This window comes from Scardinius erythrophthalmus, assembly GCF_964197995.2.
Source record: "Scardinius erythrophthalmus genome assembly, chromosome: 8".
Taxonomy (NCBI): domain Eukaryota; kingdom Metazoa; phylum Chordata; class Actinopteri; order Cypriniformes; family Leuciscidae; genus Scardinius; species Scardinius erythrophthalmus.
This window is the reverse complement of record NC_138228.1, coordinates 36,981,655-37,002,493: the sequence shown is the minus strand read 5'-3', so window position 1 is coordinate 37,002,493 and position 20,839 is coordinate 36,981,655. Positions and strand designations below refer to the sequence as shown.

The 20,839-nt window shown below is 36.6% G+C and overlaps 1 protein-coding gene across 2 annotated transcripts; it reads left to right on the top strand.

Moving 5' to 3' along the window:
* The first annotated feature begins 2,049 nt into the window (after window positions 1–2,049).
* LOC308695188 (UPF0606 protein KIAA1549L-like) lies at window positions 2,050–19,943 on the top strand. 2 transcript variants are annotated; one of them, XM_081373217.1, is made up of 9 exons: window positions 2,050–2,199; window positions 3,128–3,187; window positions 3,809–4,064; window positions 4,180–4,331; window positions 12,908–13,079; window positions 15,221–15,384; window positions 15,634–15,669; window positions 19,215–19,405; window positions 19,507–19,938. In XM_081373217.1, the coding sequence occupies exons 4-9, from the start codon at window positions 4,239–4,241 to the stop codon at window positions 19,541–19,543; spliced, it is 693 nt and encodes a 230-aa protein (XP_081229343.1). In that variant the 5' UTR covers window positions 2,050–2,199; window positions 3,128–3,187; window positions 3,809–4,064; window positions 4,180–4,238; the 3' UTR covers window positions 19,544–19,938. The 2 variants fall into 2 exon arrangements, with proteins under 2 accessions (XP_081229343.1, XP_081229344.1); XM_081373218.1 differs by lacking the exon at window positions 3,809–4,064 and having other exon boundaries at window positions 19,507–19,943.
* The last annotated feature ends 896 nt before the right edge of the window (window positions 19,944–20,839 follow it).

The window sequence follows — 20,839 nt, the reverse complement described above, 5'->3', positions numbered from 1 at the left end:
ATCTACGGTAAGCGATATGTACCAAAAAGCTTTGACAGGATGTCTTCTAATAGCACCTCGTCGAGTTTTCCTTCAGGTGAACTGGTTTGTTATTTCAAACAAACTACAACTTGACACAACGAACAAACGAATGTTACAGTTTTGAACAAACAAAACTTACAACCTTGTTTATAGGACCTTCTCTACTTTACTCAATAGCTGCTATTCATCAAAGAGCCTGTTTAACTTTTAACTATGTTCTACTGTCTATATCAGTGTTTCCCAACCTTTTTTCAGTCAAGGCACCCTTTGAAATTTAAAAAAAATGTGTGGCACCCTACACTAGTGTTGTCACAATACTACTTTGATACTATACTTTGAAATGTGCTGGGTTTTTTTTTATTTTATTTTTGATGTGCACAAATAAATGACAGGTAGGCTACCATAAGATTTTCTTCTTCCTGTTACTTTTTTTTCTTCGTTCATGCATGTTACAAATGAATGAATGAATTAAACATTTTTAATTTTATATAATATATAATTTTGTTATAATTGCACAAGATAGCTTGTTTTTACTATATTTTATGTAGCCTAATAATTTCACAGTAAATCTCCAAATTAATGTAGAAACATCATAAAGAAAGTATATTTCAAATAATTGTTTAATGGCATCTTTTTATGAATGAAGTGTTATTTGATTCTGATGTCACTGCTGCACTGTCACATGTGGATCCCACACGCGTCCCACAACTCTTAACGTTCATTTAAGACTTTATTTAACTAATTTAAGACTGCTCTCATGAGGATACTCAAAGCGAAAGCGCGAAAGAGAAGTCGAGTCTGGCGCGCGTCGTGTCAGCATCACAGACAGCGCATTCTCTTTTGTATTTTCTCACATGGTTAGAAGCATTTGCATGAAGAAGAACGTGATTATATAATGTAACGCTAGCCAAAGCATGACAGAAAAAAAATGCTGCTTTAATTGCTTTAAATATTTTTAACGTGTTAAACTGAAAAACATTTATCGCACGCGTTGCGTTGACAGCAGCACGGACATAACCGATGTGTTTATGTGAATACGTGGCAAGACAGACGTTGTGACAATGTTTTCGTGTGTATTTGACTGTAAGCGCATCAATGAAAAATAGGCAGCTTTATGTGGACGCACTGGGAATAAGGCACAGGAATAAAATCATGCGCAAGCGCAACCTCCGCAATTCAACGCCGAAAACATATGATGTGCATTTTTATTATAAATTTGTGCGCATTATTTGTTGTTATTAGAGACCTCCGACGATCCGAGATTGATGGTAAAAAAAACGCTGGTCTAGGCTAATAAAAAAATAAAAATAAAAAGCCTGTAATTAAGACCTTAACATTGACTTACCTGTCGAGAAGAAAGCAGGCAACTTCAGCTTCTCTTTTGAAAGCTTTCTCCTGCATTAGCTATCCCGACATAAACCCTTGTTTTTGTAATCTCCGTTCACGTTTCCTTTTACGGTCTTATTTTGGACTTTTTCGACAAAGATGACTCGTTAACCGTGCAGTGCAGCCTTTTAAACTTGCCGCGGCAGTGACAAGCGCCTCTCTCTGCTCTGCTTCTCCGCTTCTGCTGACTTCAGTCACGTGACGCTGGCTCTGAACGAAAACGCGTTGTGGAAACGCGTTGGCCTAGTACTTTTTGTCCCTCTCTGCTATTATAGTTTTTCAAGATGGCGGAACTACATGGAAGCCTCCGTGGACCTACCCGTCCTATGTATATAAAGATAACAAATTCTTCGTTTACGAGGACAAGTCAGATCATTGGCAGAGGTATTTGGACACCATTGAGGACATATTTATGAATAAAAATATTGATTTTAGATAATAAAATACCTAAAAAGATACATATTGTCCCTTTAACCCTGCTCCTGAAGGACCCCCAACACTGCACGTTTTCTTTGTCTCTCTAATCAAACACACCTGATTCAATTCTTCAGCTCATTATCACATGGGTTAATGAGCTGATGAGTTGAATCAGGTGTGTTTGATTAGGGAGACAAAGAAAACGTGCAGTGTTGGGGGTCCTTCAGGACCAGGGTTGAAGAACACTGCTCTGCAGGAAGAAAAACAATCAGTCGTCTGACATCCCTATGAAGGATTGTAGCAGGGATTTTAGTTGACAGGTTCTTAACTTTTATCTCTTTGGACAGGCTTCACAGTTGAGACTGGGTAGCTAGGGTATGTTTTCACATTTACATCTCTTACAATGCCCTTCTTGTCAAGGTTGATAATACTAATTTCATTCATAAAGTTTACACTCATTCACTACACACACTCATTATTTTGTGGTGATGTGATATCCCCTGGAGCACCTTTTATCCAGCAAACAATATTTTTCCTATTATAAGGTAGAATTTGTTATTCCTTATCCATGCCTTTCCGAATAAGGTAGTGAAGTAGTCATATTTAGACATTATTGACATCATATTTAGAGTCATTGAGTCATTCATCCAACCAATTATTTGTTTAAAACTGATTCATACAATACACTGAAACCACCACTGCAAACCATCAAGACAAAAACAACCCCACTGCATTGATCCTGCTTTGATCATTTTTAAAATTGGTTTCATCATTGTTTTAGTCATCATTTTCTTCTTTCGTCATATTTATCTATTTATAATACAAAAATGGGACCTGTGACCCTGTAGAGGATAAAGCGGTTTGAGGAATTGATGGATGGGTTTTGAAAAATACATTTTATATGAAAAATGATATGCTTGTAAATTAAACGCTGGTCAAAACACTTAGGCTGTTGTTCCTCAGATTAGACCCTAGAAGACCTTAGTGGAGTAATTCAACAGCTGTTGGAATTTTGCAGGCTGCTTAGTGATTCTGCCTTCAAGACAGGATGTCAGCCAGAGCCTTTAATCACACTGCCAGTATGCAATCGAGTAAAGGTTTCATTTGGGGAATGCGGCTAGACTCTCTGTACTGTCTGTTGGAGAGTAGATGTGCTCAGCTAAGCCTCTAGACCCAGGATCAAAGCAATGTCTTTGGATACAAGCTTTCTTATCTACCCTTCCTCTCTACAACAGTTTCTTTTGCTTTCTTTCTCTCCCCTCTTGCTTTCTTTCTCTCCCCTCTCACTATCTTTCCTCTGCAGCTCTGGAATACCATAACCTCAACACATCAGTAGCAACCAGGCCATTTTGGATAATCACAGGTAATCATCTTATTGATGAATGTTCATTACTAACCATATAAATGAAAGAACTTAATTTAGAAAGAAGAATTTGATTATTTTCTGCTTGCTCTGTTGACTTTTACTCTGTTGACATCCGCCCACAACTTTTGTTCTGGATAACTGAGATTTCCATAGATGATTTTCACTCCAATTCCCATTATATGGAGGGATGTGGTGTAAAATCAAATTGTGATTTTTACTCTGTATATGTTTGCTTTAAGGTCCTCTATTATGCTAGAATACTCCTAAAACCTCACATAAACAAACTGTTAGAACATGTGGGAAACATCTGGGAAATGTTTTTCTTGTGTTATATTACAAGCATTTTCACATAACATACATAACAAATACTTAAACCATTTGCTCCAGTGAGTTTGTATAATACGTATAATATCATGCTGCCATTCTATGGCAAGATTAGATCATTTTAAATTTCTTTCCATTCTGTGTAAACAGCAATCCATCTCCTGTACTGTCCCTGTAATTGATCAGTTAATCAAGATCTGAGTGTGATGAATAATGCTAATATTCATGAAATGGTACGGGACACGTATTAATTGATCCTGCTTTGACTTTGTTTGAAACTATTTTTATTGGCAGAGCAAAAACAAACAAAACGACAAAGTCATTTTTGTCATCTGTTTCATCATTGTTTTGGTCATAATTTTCATCATATCGTTGACCAAGTACAACATAATTGAGAAGTAACTACTGTGAGCAAGACCCTACAGCAGTGGTTCAGCAGCAACTCTAGCCCTCGAGGTCCTCCGTCCTGAAGAGTATAGCTCCAACCCTGATCAAACTCATCTGCCAATAACTTTTTAGCAATCCAGAAGACATCAATTAGCTTGTTCAGGTGTGTTTTAGAACCTAAATGCTGCAGAACTTGAGGGCCAGCACTGAGAAACTCTGCTCTACAGCAAGACTCTTTCATTTAATGTCTCTCCCTCTCCCTCTCTTTATCTCTCCAGTGATTCAGGATGTGGAAAACTCCTCTCTGGAAGGACAGTACCAGAGCTTTGCCAGTCTGATGGAGGAGCGGTTGGCTGAGCTCTTCATGGTGGCACATCAGCAAGGTGTTCGCTTCAAAAGGGCAACAACGGTGGGCAGTTACACTGTCCAGGTACGACCTAATGGAACTTCCAAGTGCTAATGTATTGAGCAAATTTATTGCGAACAAATAAATAATTATCAAAAACATACATACATATATATATATATATATATATATATATATATATATATATATATATATATATATATATATATATATATATATATATATATATATATATAATATATATATATATATTAATTCTATAAATAAATAATTATCAAAAACATACATATATATATATATATATATATATATATATTAATTCTGGAAGTCAGATTCACAAACCCTATGTAAGAAATGGCCATAGTTTGGCCCAACAGTATAGTAATTTCTTACTTGAATTAGTTTTAGCTGAAGATGTGAAAATATCATAGTTAAGTTGGAAATTGGCAAAACTATAATGCTTCCATATGTTTTTCCTTCAAATTAAATTTGTTTAGAGATCTACAATCATGATTTGAAATTAACACCGCCAACCCGCCAAATGCGGTTGACAATCCACTCTGTCAGGTAATGCATATCAACACACTAGCCAATTTGGTGGGTTATGATTCATATTCTATCTATCACTTTGCATGGCATCGCTATCAGAGCCCTTCCCCCAAAAGGAGCCTCAAACAATAGCAAACCAACGCGTAAAGAGGCCATGCCTTTAAAATTCGAACACATTGTTTTCTATGACTATACGCACACCCAACTATGACTCCAACTGTTCAAATCATGCCGCACCACAGCACCGCCACTCACAGTTTTCTATTAAAATACAACAATTTAGGGCGAATATATTTACGTATTTAGATTCACTGTTTTGGACTGCCACCTTGAACTTGAGAATGCGAATACAGAATGATGCGACCAGTGTGTGATAAGCCTACCTGTGAGATGTCCACGCCGCTGTGCGACCAGTTAACATTAAATACCAACCCGTTCTCATAAATACCTACCGTCTTTATTGCTACATGCTTGTTACGTAATAGGGACGGAAGAGCAGGTGAAAGAGTTAATTTAACAGCAGTGGGCAGAGAAACAGGTAAATGGCAAACACAAAGTAGAGGAGAGCACAGGACACAGACGCTGGAGAGGAATGGAGCAGGCATCCTGGAGTCTAAATCCGGAGGGTGAGCAGGGTATGCAGATTCCAGGACAGAGCAGGCGAAGCAGGCGGCCAGGGCGGAGCAGGTGGAGCAGGCTGTGCAGGCAGCCAGGGCGGAGCCTGCAGTTCGGGTGGCCAGGGCGGATCAACCATCGTGGCCTTTCCATGAGGTCCAGGTTTGGCCACTCTGGCCGGGGACCTATAGCCTCGCCAAAAAAAATTCTTGGGTGGAGCTATGGGCGTGGCTCAGGAACAGACACAGGCTCGGTAACAGACACAGGCTCTGACGTGACGTGACCATCCTGTTTGAGGGCTCAGTCGGCGAGGCGGCAGCCATCTTTGCTGAGGGCTCGGGCAGCGAGGAGGCGGCCATCTTGGCCGGAGATGAACTCTCAGGCATGGCGGTGGCCATCTTGGTCAGAGACAAACTTTCAGGCGTGGCGGTGGCCATCTTGGCCGGAGACAAACTCTCAGGCGTGACGGCGGCCTTCTTGGCCGGAGGCGAACTCTCAGGCGTAGCGGTGGCCATCTTGGCCAGAGACGAGTGCTCAGGCATGGCGGCGGCCATCTTAGCCGGAGACAAACTCTCAGGCGTGGCAGCGGCCTTCTTGGCTGGAGACGAGGGCTTTGGCGTGGCGCCGGCCATCTTGGTCAGAGAAGAGGGCTCATGCGCAGGAACAGACTCAGGCTCAGGACACAGTGGGGAGACAGGGATGGAAGAGAGATCTGGAACTGCTTCCTCGATGGTGTAGGAGGATCCACTCAACCACAGAATGTAATCTATGTACCTTTTTAAGGAACACATGGTGGCAGCAGCTGGTAATTGCTGGAAGAGCGGATCGTCCAAACTGCTCCAAAAGATGGTCTTAACCCCCTGAGGTCGGCTATCGCGCCGGCGCGATAGGCTCGTTTTTTTCCGTATGAGTGCAAAAAAATAATAAAATAAAAATATTAATTTTTATCTTATATGCTTGTGTTATACATCAATCTATCCTGTTAAGTGTGTATTGTTTTTGTGTACACTCACAATAAAAAACAAAGTGTTGTGCTTTTCGCCAAATAAAGAAAAATAAACACGAAGCGAGTTCTGCCTTCTCTCTGTCCGTGTCGTCCATTCTGAAACGCGTCCGAAAATGAATCATAACTCAGCGAATACTTCTCACACAGGCACGTGAGATATGTCTTTATGAAGCTTGAAATCTCCTCTTTTAAATGAAGTAATTTATATAAAAAACAAATGTTTTCAACTCATGTAATCCGTTTGAAAGCAAGGAGAGGTACCGTTTTTCCTTCTGCCTCATTATCTCTATAATCAGCTGCGGCCGCCCCGCCCCCGGCGCGATTCACATGTAAATCGTTAGATGATCTAGTATGCAGCGCACCCGCCCCCTGATCAATGCCATAAAAAGTTTCTTCATCAGACTTACTGATAGTTCATCGCGTTTTGAGTATGACACGCTTCTCCGGTAATAAAGACTCCCTTCAGATGATTCTGGACGGCGAGGAAGAATGCACCTTTTCCTCAGAGGAAGATTGTAACTCAGACGACGAACGGCAGCATATTGAAGAGCGAAGTAAGTTTTACTTAAAAGTCTTTTGTCTTTTATTTTTCGTGTTCGCATTTATGAGGAAAAAACAATATTACGTGACAGTTCTCCATTATGGACGCGAGCGCTCTAAAAAAATCACTAAAAGACTTTCAAACTTTCACAGAGACCTCAAAACAGAAAGTACAAATCCTTTCTTTAAAACGAATTTCGTTTTGTATCAATTGTATCTTACTTTTAATAATTTTTTCATTAACAAATTTCCTGGATTTAAACTGCAAATTAACATTTATATTACTTATAATAAAAATGAAAGACCTATGTTACAGACATATGAAAGACAACATTTCGTTGATTAGTTTTGGATAGATTATACATTTTTAATGTAAAATATCTGCCACCTCAAATAAGCTTTTGTTTGCCAATATTTGCTTATGTTAAATATAATATGTTTTGTCAAAAATAAAGTTATCAAATAATCAATCAAATCCTTAACTTTGAAATATGTATGATAAAATGTATACTTTAGTTTTTACAAAGAAAGATTACACTTGAATTGTTGTTGTAATTGTAACCTTTTTAATAAAAAATATATTTACAAGGTAGATGTAAACAAACTATTAAAAGGTAAATATAAGCCTTTTCTTTAAATAACTTTTATTGTGTTTTATTATTGACAAATTTGGGGAGCACATAAATATTCCAAAACTGAAAATACAGTATGAGAATTAACTGCACAATTACTAGACATGTTTTCCTTGGATATTATAGGCCAAATTGCAAGCACAATATGAGGAAAAATAAAAAAAGAATTGAGATGCTTCCAACTGTTGCTCTTGCATTCTTGTGGCTCAGTGACTCACCTGAATGAATGGCTAATTAAGTATGCGGGCCCCATTGTCTCCTCAGGTGTGAACCACTACATATACATGACCGTTGACGCCCACTCCGCATATGGCCTTTCCAAACAGAAAGTGCTTTGCAAAATTCAAATCAATGTATTGTGTTATGTGAATGATAAGGCAGGGTGATTTTCACTTCATTTTGAAGAAAAAACACTAGGCGATGACATCTTTTAGACAAAAGTCTTATTGGCACATATTTAGAATGTGTTTTATGGCCTTATTTCAGAAACTTTAGTTTTTAGTTTTTTCAATAACCACGCATAAACATTATTCTCTCAAAAATGCAGACATGTACATTCTTGTTGCTCACATTTCATGGTAGCCCTGTTTGTGCTAAATAGTGTGTAATTTTTTTTTGCCATTAATATGTTTATAAGCAACTGAAAAAAGCAAAAATGTCAGGGCATGTCAGAACATCTCAAGGACCCCAAAAACACCTTAGACCCCAGAGGGTTAAGGGTCCCATTGTTCCATGGCACCCGAGACGCGAAGTCGAGGAACTCCTCGATATAGTCCTCAATCGGGCGGTGATCCTGGGTGATGGTGAGGAGTAGGTCGGTAGGATCTTGTGTGTTGAGGAGGATGCCCATCGTGCTGCAATCTGTCTTGGTCCAGTCTTCTGTTACGTATCAGGGACCTGGAGACAGAAGAGCAGGTGAAAGAGTTTATATAACAGCAGTGGGCAGACAAACATGTAAATGGCAAACACAAGGTAGAGGAGAGCACAGGACACAGACGCTGGAGAGGAATACTGGGGATGAACACAGGAAGAATCACTGGAGAGGACACAGGTGATCACACAGGTAAAGACACAGGAGGTATGGGTCCAAACGTTCCACACACTCGAGATAATCGAGACTGGACAATGAGGGAACACAAGGTGAGTGGTTTTATGGTGAAGTTAATGAGGGGATTGCTGACAGGTGCAGGTGATTGTGGATGTGTGGGCCAAGGAGGATGCTGGGAAATGTAGTGAAGGAGGTGGTGACTAGGCTGGTGACCTTGACAGTGCTGGTAGTAAACTCATGGCAATTATAAGAGATGGCACAGAGAATTTTGTTTTTATTTCTATTTTATTTTATTTGAATGGTACCCGCAAACAGTGATTGACTGCCGTAAAGCTGAAAGCAATGCAAAGATTCAAAATCAGATTTAATAATAAATATATTTAAACCTGTGACTTTGATAATCTGGTTTATTTCTGATATTTTTGTTTCTGGCTAGCAGAAGCCAGAAGTCTGAATTGCTGGTAACTTAAAAATTTTGTAGGCAAATTGGCTGGTGAGTTCATTTCAAACCCTGTCTAGAATGTATGCTTAAACTGTGTAAATTATTGTCACTTACAAAGAGTGCTGTTGTTACAACCTACCCGATTACTGGGGTAAGTTGTAACAGTATGTGGGGTGGGATGTAACACTAATAGAAAACATGGACATTTTAGATCTTTAGCATGAATTCATTGTGGTAATCAAATTTCCTTGTTCAAAATTTTTAGTTTGCCATTCCCCATCACCACCTCTATTAATTATATACATTCAAATGCAAAATGGTACAAATTTAAAACAGCAAACAAAAATGTAAACAAATATAGAAATTGAGGAAAAGAAATATAGAATTTTATTTGCTTTTGGTAACATGTAGATGAAAAGCGTGGCTGAATGTTATAGATCACATTAAACAAGAAAAATGTGCTAATTCAGATTAGACCAGTTTTGTCATTTAGCATTATACCATTAACATTTAACATTAACATGATCACAAATTATAATCCAAAAGGGGTATTATTATATAATTGTCTTACCTATTTTTTAATTTTCTTGATATTTTTTTTTTTATCCTGCAAAATTTATCCTGAATATGTTTTTACACAAAATCTTCTGTTACATCAGGAGGAATTCATGTATGATATTGATTTCATCCTTGTTGCTCATTTCTAATTAAAGGTCCCGTTCTTCGTGATCCCATGTTTCAAACTTTAGTTAGTGTGTAATGTTGTTGTTAGAGTATAAATAATATCTGTAAAATTATAAAGCTCAAAGTTCAATGCCAAGCGAGATATTTTATTTAACATAAGTTGACTACATCGAACGGCCCGTTTGGACTACATCCCTCTACTTCCTTCTTTAATGACTTCATTAAAACCGTTTTTTGACTAACCTCCGCCCACAGGAATGCTCCCTCAACTCTACCGAAATTCGTTTATGTACTTGCGCACTTCTAATAACTTACTGTGTTTACTCAGCTCTTACGGTGATTTTCTGAAGTAAAACTGACGCTTCATCTTTTGTGTGATGTACAATAAACTTTATTAACCCTCTGGGGTCTAAGGTGTTTTTGGGGTCCTTGAGATGTTCTGACATGCCCTGACATTTGTGCTTTTTTCAGTTGCTTATAAACATATCAATGGCAAAGGTGTAAATTCACTCTATATAGCACAAACAGGACTTCCATAATATGTGAGCCACATGTATGTACATGTTTTCATTTTTGAGAGAATAATGTTTATGCATGGTTATCGAAAAAAACAAAAAATTAAAGTTTCTGAAATAAGGCCACAAAACACATACTAAATATGTGGCAATAAGACTTTTGACTAATGGATGTCATGGCCTAGTGTTTTTTCTTCAAAATGATATGAAAATCATCTTGCCTAATCATTCACATAAAACGATACATTGATTTTAGTTTTGTGAAACACTTTTAGTTTGGAAAGCCAATATGCGGATGGGGCGTAAACGCTCCAACAGCATCATGCATATTTAGTAGTTCACACCTGATGAGACTACGTCCCTGCATACTTAATGAGCCATTCATTCAGGTTTGTCACCTATAGCTAACTTAAATATACAAGCTTCATAAAAATGATCATTCTAGGAGAAAATTTCAGATGGCATTTAGAAGCTTTTGCATCTGAACTCTTCATATATACACACACACATATACATATGCATGCACATACATACTTTATAATCTTTTCAAAACTAGTCAACATCTTTCAAAACTAAAGTATACATTTTATCATACGTATTTCAAAGTAAAGGATTCATTAGTTAGTTGATGACTTTATTTTTGACAAAACACATACAGTATATATTCCTCATCTCAGTATAGCAATAGAGTTTGCTAAAAGCTGTTTATCCAATACAGCAGTATTTGAAAATCGATCATATTTTTAAAATTACATTTATATTTGCATTTATGTCAAAACCTAGACACTTTTAAACATCAAAAGGACATTTATTAATATGTATTCGTGTCAAAATGACAAATAAACAGATTTTCCTATTCAATTTTGCATGGAAACGCTTCCAAGACGCTTGCGTGTCGCGTGAAAAATAGGCGTCGGTTCTATTTCTAGAATGCACACGTTTTCCACGCGGCTCGTGCTGCGCCTGAGACGCGCGTCTCACACAGGCAGTGTGCAAACTCTAAACTGTTAACATGGGAGCCGAAATAAAAACGGACACGCCACGCAGCTGAGACGCTTACGCCAGGCATCCAGTGTTTTATCCAGCGGATGTGGGCGTTTCACAGGTTTGTATGGATCGCCTCACATTTGCGTTTGAATAGCGCGGTCTCCGTAGGCGGAGTCACATTCAAACTTAATTAGCTGAGATGAGAACGACTGACATCTCTCTCTTTACATACATATTATATAAACTGTGAATATTTGTTTTTTATAAAAATTACTTCATTTAAAAAAAGAGAATTCAAGCTTCATGCCTGTGTGTCTGTATGCCTGTTTGACTGAGTATTCGCTGAGTTACAGTTCATTCTCGGACGCGTTTCAGAATTGACTTCACTGACGGAGAGTAGGCAGAACTCGCATCATGTTTATTTTTCTTTATTTAGCGAAAAGCACAACACTTTGTTTTTATTATGAGCATACACAAAAAAAATACACACTAAACAGGATCGATTGATGTATAACACAAGCATATAAGATAAAAATTAATATATATATATATATATATATATATATATTTGCACTCATACGGAAAAAAACGAGCCTATCGCGCCGGCGCGATAGCCGACCCCAGGGGGTTAAACTCATCAGTATATGTTTGATCATCATTCAGACAGCAGACTTGTAGGCTATTAATAAATAATGGATACATACAAGCAGATGACAAAAACGTTATAATAACCATAATTAAACTACTAAACTATACCTGTTTCATCTCTATACAGCACTCTGACTCTGTAGGCATTATTGTCTGACTCGAAATGAACACCGTTACTGAGAGTTTCTGATATTATTATCATCATTTCTTGAGATGAAATTGTCCTGAGAGACTGAGCGTGAGCTCTTGAAGCTCCGCCCCCTATGTCGTCCAGCAGCAAGCTTATTTGCATTTAAAGGGCACACACTAAAACAGCGCGTTTTTCTGAGCCCCAAAAAATGACAATTTAAACATGCTGTAAAAAATGATCTGTTGGGTATTTTGAGCTGAAACTTCACATACACACTCTGGGGACATCAGAGACTTATTTTACATCTTGTGAAAAGGGGCATAATACGGGACCTTTAATAAATCTTACAGGCTGCATCTGAAATCGCATTCTTCCCTACTATATAGTAGAATTTTTTTTTTGGTGACAAAAGTGTACAGTACTCATAAAAGAGTAGGCAAAAAGTACCCAGATGACCTACTACTTACAGCGATATTCTGAAGTGTGCATACAATGGACACTTCACTATCCCATGAGGCCACGGGAGAGGAATTGTGTATGGCAGTGAAGCGACGCAACTAACGTTGGTAGGTCACACGATAATGACAACATGGCGAATGTAGTTTGTCCAGCTTACATTCATACTATATAGAGTGCAGTCGTGAAGTAATTACTTATTCAAAATAAGTATATACTTAAGAGAGTATGCGATTTCGGACGCAGCCACAGTGTGACAAAGCCCCAAGTCCCAATCCCCCCCCCCCCCCCCCTGTAAATTGTTTGATGGAAAAGGTTTAACATTTAGGTTTACCAAATAAAACTGTGTCTACTGGAAGTGATCAAGCTGTGTTTCATTGCATTCAGATGGTTAGTATCAGGCGTGTGCATGGGCCAAAAAACCCAGCTGAGATGACCTACTATGCCCAGCAAAACGAGACCCCACTGCTTGGCACATCTGCAGCCAAGCTTCTGAACACAGTGGACTCGCAGACCATGGCACTCACGCTGGGATACTTTGTCCAACAGCAGGCTGAAGGTCAATATTACGTTTTCTATTTTAATTATAGAAATTTTACTATATGCAAAAATAGTTAAATTAGTTACAAAATTTGAATATGTAACTAAGGATACTTTTTTTCCAACTGAGACATGGTTCAACATTATGATAGATATGCTTTGGGTAACGCTTAACTTGAATCAAAACCAGGACATTTCTTTCAAATGAAATGTTTTACTGTACACAATTTCCTGTGTTGACATACTCTAGTGAAAAAAGCCTGCACCAAAATGTATTTAAAATACATTTATTTCTACTAAGTATAATACAAATCCTTTAACATATTTACTGACATATCGCTTGAGACTTACTGATATAAATATTAGAATTAAACTTTATTTGGAGTGCTTCTTTATTGCACAATGTACATTTCTTAATATTAACCCTAAAATGTGTTTTAATATCACTATTAGTAAGGATAGTATGATCTGTGTATAATATCAGCCTCAGCACCATTTTTGGATAATTAAAGTGCATTAAGTACAAATTTAGTTGTTCCAATTTAGCAGACTTTATGTATACCAATTTAGTATACTAAAAGTACAATTGCTGGGTATTTATATTAATTACATAAATATGTAAATTTATTTGTAGTATACTTAGCATAAATAAATGTATTTCAAATACATTTTAGTAAATTTATTTTTCACTGGGGTATTTCCTATTGAAACCGAAAGTTGTGGAATATTTAAGTTCTCATCCTCTTTTTACTTGAAAATAACATTTCAATGACATCACAGTCCAAAACATGATTTGCCACTTTGATTTGCCTCATATATATATATGAAGAGTTCAGATGCAAAAGCCTCTAAGTGCCATCTGAAATTTTCTTCTAAAATAATAATTTTTATCAAGTTCATATATTTAAGATCAGTAATTTCACTTAAATGGCAATGAAAATTACCTATTAATTGTCATTTAAGTGAAATCACTGAACTTAAATATATGAGCTTGATAAAAATTATTATTTTAGAAGAAAATTTCAGATGGCACTTAGAGGCTTTTGCATCTGAACTCTTCATATATATATATATATATATATATATATATATATATATATATATATACACACACACACATATATGTATATGTATATATATATATATATATATATATATATATACATACATTTAATAAAGACATCAGTAGCAGTATTGGTTTTGGGGGTACTGGCCTTCATTCATAGTACTTAGAAAAAAGATGCCTTTAAACAAATATTTAAAATATACTGCCTTTATTTCATAATATAAAATTATATAAATATAATTATGATTATTATATATAATAGGCATACATGCATCTTGTAGCAGATCTAGACAGGTGGAGGAAATCTGATTGCAGGACCAGCTTATAACAAACTGTTAAACAGTATATTTAAATGGTGAGCAAGCAATCTCATTGGCTGCAGAATCAGCAAAGGGCATATCAGCTTGTGCCATGCAGTAAATTATGTGATTCCTAGCAGACTGCATACAAAAGAACTATCAGCCCGTGCCATCTAAAGTTTCATGTCTGAAATAGATATGTTGGCTGCATCCAAAATTGCACACTTTTCTACATTACAGTTGGCGAAAAAAAATATTTATATGAGTACTGTGAATTCGGACATAGTTCTTTATCACATATTGTTTTTATTACTACTACCTACTACTTCCAGTGAGATTCTGAAGTGTGCATACGATGGACACTTTACTATCGCATGAGGCCACGAGAGAGGAATTGTGAATGGCAGTGAAGGTCACATGATGATGACAAAATGGCAGATGTAGTACATCCGGACTACATTCCTACACACATTCATCCTATATAGAAAGTCCTTTTTAGTGGTTGCAAAGTAATTACTTATTCAAAATAAGTACCTACACGAGACTATGTGATTTCGGAGGCAGACATATTTGCTAAAGGTTATTTTGATCAGCTTTACGGAATAGCATATTGAGGCATCAAAGCTAACAGACATGGACTAAAACTCAAAATATTGCTTTCATTGCAATTCTTTAAGCTAACTAAGTACTGTACAATCCACTGAAAGAAGAAAAAGAATGAGTACTGAAATGCTGCTAATGTAATCAATAACAAAATTATTGTTATGCAAACTAAATATTTTTCCCACCATGCAGCTGTGGTGAAGAATCCACCCAACAACCTTTGGATCATTGCTGCGGTGCTTGCACCCATCGGTGTGGTGACCCTCATCATCATTATCATCACCACGGTGCTGTGTCATAAAAACAAGAGCGATTTCAAAAGCGATCCAATCAGCAACTTCAACCCTCGAGTCAAGGTATGGCAGTGACTAGACACATATCCTGCTTGACCATTTCCCATAAGGCACTGCTTTGCTCTTAACACTCTCATTATAACTCATTATGGTATTTTGTACACTCAGCATATTTTACAGTGGCTTCAACAACAGTTTTCCTCAAATGCTTACATGCTTTGGTTGCTTGCCTCTGGGAATACATCCCAAGAGAGCGTATGAGAGAGAGCTAGAAATGATTGATGACTCTTCATGCTGTTTTCTCTCATTTAGACTGCTTACTGGAGAGACGTGGGTTATTACCCTCAGGTAGTTATTCAGCTCTTCAATCATCTCACCTGCTGCTCTGGATCCTGATGTACACACAGTGTTAAGGATGATGTGTAGTGTAGACAGGTCTCAGGGACAAATACTAATGATCTTGCACAATTAAAGGTTTAGTTTACACACGCACACTCACACACACACACACACACACACACACACACACACACACACACACACACACACGCGTGCACACACACACACACACACACACACACACACACGCACGCACGCACGCACACACACACACACACACACCCTTTTATTTTATTCCAAACATGTAAGACTACATTTCTTTTGTGAATCACACACATTTTTTTTTAGGCAAAGTGTCCGGGCTGCTTTTTCCATATAATGAATGTGAATGAAGGCAGCCTTGACATTCTACAAAAAGTAAAGAAAATCATACAGATTCAGATTAACACAATGGGAAGTATTTACTAAATTGCACTGGATTTTTGAGTGAACTGTTTCTTTAAAATTTCAGACACAAAATTTTGGATTACATAAATATGAAGATTATGCTGAATTGTCAATAGAACAGCAGTATTTTTATTTTTTCAAATTAGGATCTGAATGTATGTGTGTGTGCATGTGTGTATATGTGTGTGTTCCATTGCGTGCTTGTATGCCTAAGCTGAATATTTTAGGAATAAGGTCAGAAATTCTCTGATGATTTACTTGAAAGTAGGCTAGATGGACTATGGAAGGGACAGAAACCTCTGTGAAAAAGCATTAAACATATGTCCTCCTCACTAAAAGAAATGCAGGCAGCAGCTCTCTTTTAAACATGTCAAATATGTCTTATTTATTAGGTATAATGATCTGACCTGCTTTCCCCAATACAACCTCTGGCCTTTAGTTTGTCATCCACTATTACTGAAAAACTACTGCCTGCCCTGAATTTTGCTTGACCATTATAGAACGCATCCTTGCCTTCAGTTATCCAGCAACTGAGGATTTGCTATTTGCAAAATCATATGCAGTGCATTAGTGTTACAATGTGATGGTAGCAGTGCACAAATAAGACAAATAAGATATAAATAACAGTCTTTATTAAACTTCAACACTCAAGAGAACACTAGAATAATCACAGGAACAAAAACCACCATACGAGAGAGTAAAACACAGGATATACCAGCAGTTGGTATACATGATACAAACAAAAGAAACATATATACGGAACAGGTAAACATAATCAATAATTTAAAGAGTAGTCATAGTGACAAACTAGGGAGTAATGAGTAATCATTAAAACTAAACAGAGCGGGGAAACTATAGGAAACTGAGCAGAATGCCACAACCAACCAAAAAAAAACAGTTACAATTAGTAATATTAGAATATATTTGCCAGGCGCACAGCCATTCTTCACAATGGTTTCCTGGAGAGGTAACACTTTATAATAACGTTCAGTTGTAAGTCATTTATAAGTGGTTAGTTAATGATTAACTAATCATTTACAGAACATTCATAAATGATTAGCAAGTGATATACTAAGATTTTATGTATGTTTTGTAAATTCTGTAACAAGTCATTTACAAGTGATTAGTAAATGATTAACTAATATTTTACGAAACATTAAGTGATATGTTAATAATTGTATGTATGTTTTGCAGATTCAGTTATAAGTCATTTACAATTGATTAGTTAATGATTAAACAATCATTTACAAAACATGAATATGCGTTTCATAAATGTTTAATAAATTGTTATTTTTTTTTTTTATGTATGTAGCAATTAGAGAGTGCAGAAAGTGTTGTAAATGCCTTGTATACATGTACAGATTATTTGTAACAGGTAAGTGTTCAACACAATGATGTGTAAATGCATGCATCCCCTAAAGTGTAAACTATTCATCACTTGTAAATGTGTTACACATTGTAGATTGCCACTTCAAGAATCAATAAGGCATAAGATCAATGAATCTTATTTACGAATGATGTGTAACACATTTACAAGTCATGAATAGTTTACACTTTAGATTAGGGGCTGCAGAAAGTGTTGTAAATGATTTATTCATGCGTTTACACATCTGCATCAGGTGTTGAACACTGTAGTGTGTACTACAGTGTAAGTGCTGACTGGTGAGGGTATAGACAGCTGTCTTCTCTGAAACACATGGAGTCTTTAACCACTGTGCACCTAATGTGAGCAAAACATACAAAAAAATTACAATTTATTAAACATTTATGAAATGCATAGTCATGTTTTGTAAATGATTAGTTAATCATTAACTAATCACTTGTAAATGACTTGTAACAGAATTTACAAAACATACATAAAATGTTAGTATATCACTTGCTAATCATTTATGAATGTTTTGTAAATGATTAGTTCATCATTAACTAACCACTTATAAATGACTTCCAACTGAACGTTATTATAAAGTGTTACCGATATTTCTACAGTATTTCTGCCAATCTAAACCTGTCAGTCATATTGTCACTTATGGATATAAATAGCAGTTTGCATTCATTCATCATAAATTCATTCATTCAAATTCCCTTCAGACTACTTAATTAATTAGAATTTGAGTCAAGTCTCATATTCAAGCCCATCCACTGCCAAATCTCTTTACCTTCATTAGATTTAAGGATTATATTAACATGTGAACTCATGAACTTTCCTTGGTCTAATCTAATGCAGTCAGATAAAATTATTACTTTATTCATTTGAATAAAATAATTTAGGTGTTAAACCCCATTTTACGTCCACAGACAAAACATAAAAAAAATAAATAATAATAATAATGTTTTTGACAGGGGACAAAATTTGTCAGGGGAAGTAAAATGAGGTTTAACACCTAAATTAATTTTTATTTTATAGTTTTTTATTTTTTTATTTTTATTTTAAAGTCATCACTGAGTATTAAACTCATAATTTGTTTTATATTTTTTATTTTTAATTGGGGAGAACAAAGTTTAGTAGAAAAAGCATTTTACTCTTCATCTGTTGACAGATATCATAATATTGATCATCTGTTTATATTTAGTGTATCTTAGTTGTATTCAGTGATATTTGTATTAGTGACTATTAATTGCACTTGAAACAATGAACTATCCTCGTAAATTCTCATTTTAATGTAGCAGTCATATTTCTGACAACACATACACTTTTCATGCCTGAAATATATAGTCAAAACATTTCTTCAAATTAATTATTTCAAAAGAGCACCAAATTATTGATTTGGTAACAAAACAAAACAAGACAAAACAAAACAAAACAAAACACTCTTTTAATTGTCTTAAATGGGTAATATTTTTTGGAAACCCCATTATGCACTGTAAAAAGTGGTAACCTGCCATTTTTATCATAAAGAGCTATTTATACTTTTTACTTTTTTATAAAAAAATATACTTTTTTTTGGTATTCAGATTCATTTAGTGATGTTAAATGTTATATTTGACTTAAAAAGAAGTTAATTTAGATGTCACCAATTTTTTTACAGTGTGGTGTATAACCTATAACCTTATAAAATAATAACCTTCATGCCTGTAATCAAATATGTGAATGTTTGCTTGTTGCTTAGCCTGTCCAGGGGTTTGACTATGCCAAGCAACACCTGGGTCAGCAGGGTGGTGATGAGGAGACCCTTCCGGTTACTCAGGAAACTATGGTTCTGCCCCTTCCCATTCGAGATGCCCCTCTGTCTTTAGATAAGCCCGCACGCCAGGATGGATCAACTTCCAAGAAGAGTCTGACCAGTGAGATGAGGAAAAGGTATTTGTGAAGAAAGCTAATACTTATGGCATGCTGGAATTGCTCAATATTCATGTCACAGCCCTATCAGTGATGCTGTTGTTTGCTGTGATTTGGCACAGGTCCACAAAACTACTTGTCATGGAAGACATAACCTAAAGTAGACACTATACAGTATACAAGAGATGGTGAGATAATTGCGGCAGAGACTTGTTTGCTAATTGCTTTTTAAATCAAACCAGTGCCCAGGATGTCAGTATGATCTTAACACAGTTAATGAGTTCTAAAATGTTGTCATATTTTTAAGTTGACTATCTGTTAATGAATTTCAAATGGTTGGATCAGCATACTGTAGCTTTTAGTTAGTTTCATGAAGGAGTATGATAAATGGATCTTGCTTGAGGCAAAATGTTCTCAGAGCAGAAACTGTTTGAGTTAATATGTGGATATGTTCTTGATGTTGAACATTTATCTCTGAAAAAGTTAAGATGTAATTCCTGGAGAAATGTATTTTTCATTTTCCAGCCCTGTTTTCACTAATTACAGTTTTTCTCAAACGATTTGACACATTTCTCCAAACTCAGGTCACTGTTCTCAAAACAGTTAACACAGTCATCTGAATACTTTGTAATTGTCCTAAACAGGTTGTACATTTTCCTTCATTGCATGCAAACTACAAATCACATGTATCATTTTTTCAAAACTCTGTGGACAAAATTCTCAAATGTTTTCACAGTAGATCATACAGCCAACCAAAACTTTAATATATCAGGAAAAAACAATTGCAGCTCTTTTTAGAAAGAGATGAGGGGAAATAAATAGATGGTAAAGGAAGAGGAGATGGGGCAAGAAGAGTTGAGGATGTAGTAGAAGCAAGAAGAGCTGAAGATGTTGGAAGAGGAGAAGAGGGAGGAGCATATGGGGAAGAGATGGTTAGAGTAGAGGGCAATGGTATTGATGGAAAGAGCAATAGAAGAAAATATAATAAGACATGGACAGAGGGGAAGGGGAAAGCAAGGTGTAAGAGGAGGGAGGAGATGTAAAAGGATAAAGTACAGATGGGTTTCAAATGAAATCAGAGCCAACCTAATTGAACAAACATGTCATAAATTATGGTATTTCCTTGAGAGAAGCTGGACAGAGAGTTCAGCCTTCTTCTGCTCCTTGCTCTATCCTGTCACGCAAGAGTGAAGACTTCAAGTGCCTCACGGTAGTTGCCTCATGTGTCTGGGCGTCAATCACGCAGGTAGCTTTCATGGATGAGTCATGTGCCCACTGCTGGAAGATTACCATCACGGTGTTGCAGTCGAGACTCGAGTAGTCCCCTCGCCTATATCCCGATCTAACTCATCTTCTGAAAGGAAGAGGGCTACTTCGGTGAATAGCCAGGATGACCTGAGGATCACAGTGGGGGCTAACCCACCGAGTCAGTCTCCGTGGACAGGCTGCCTCCGT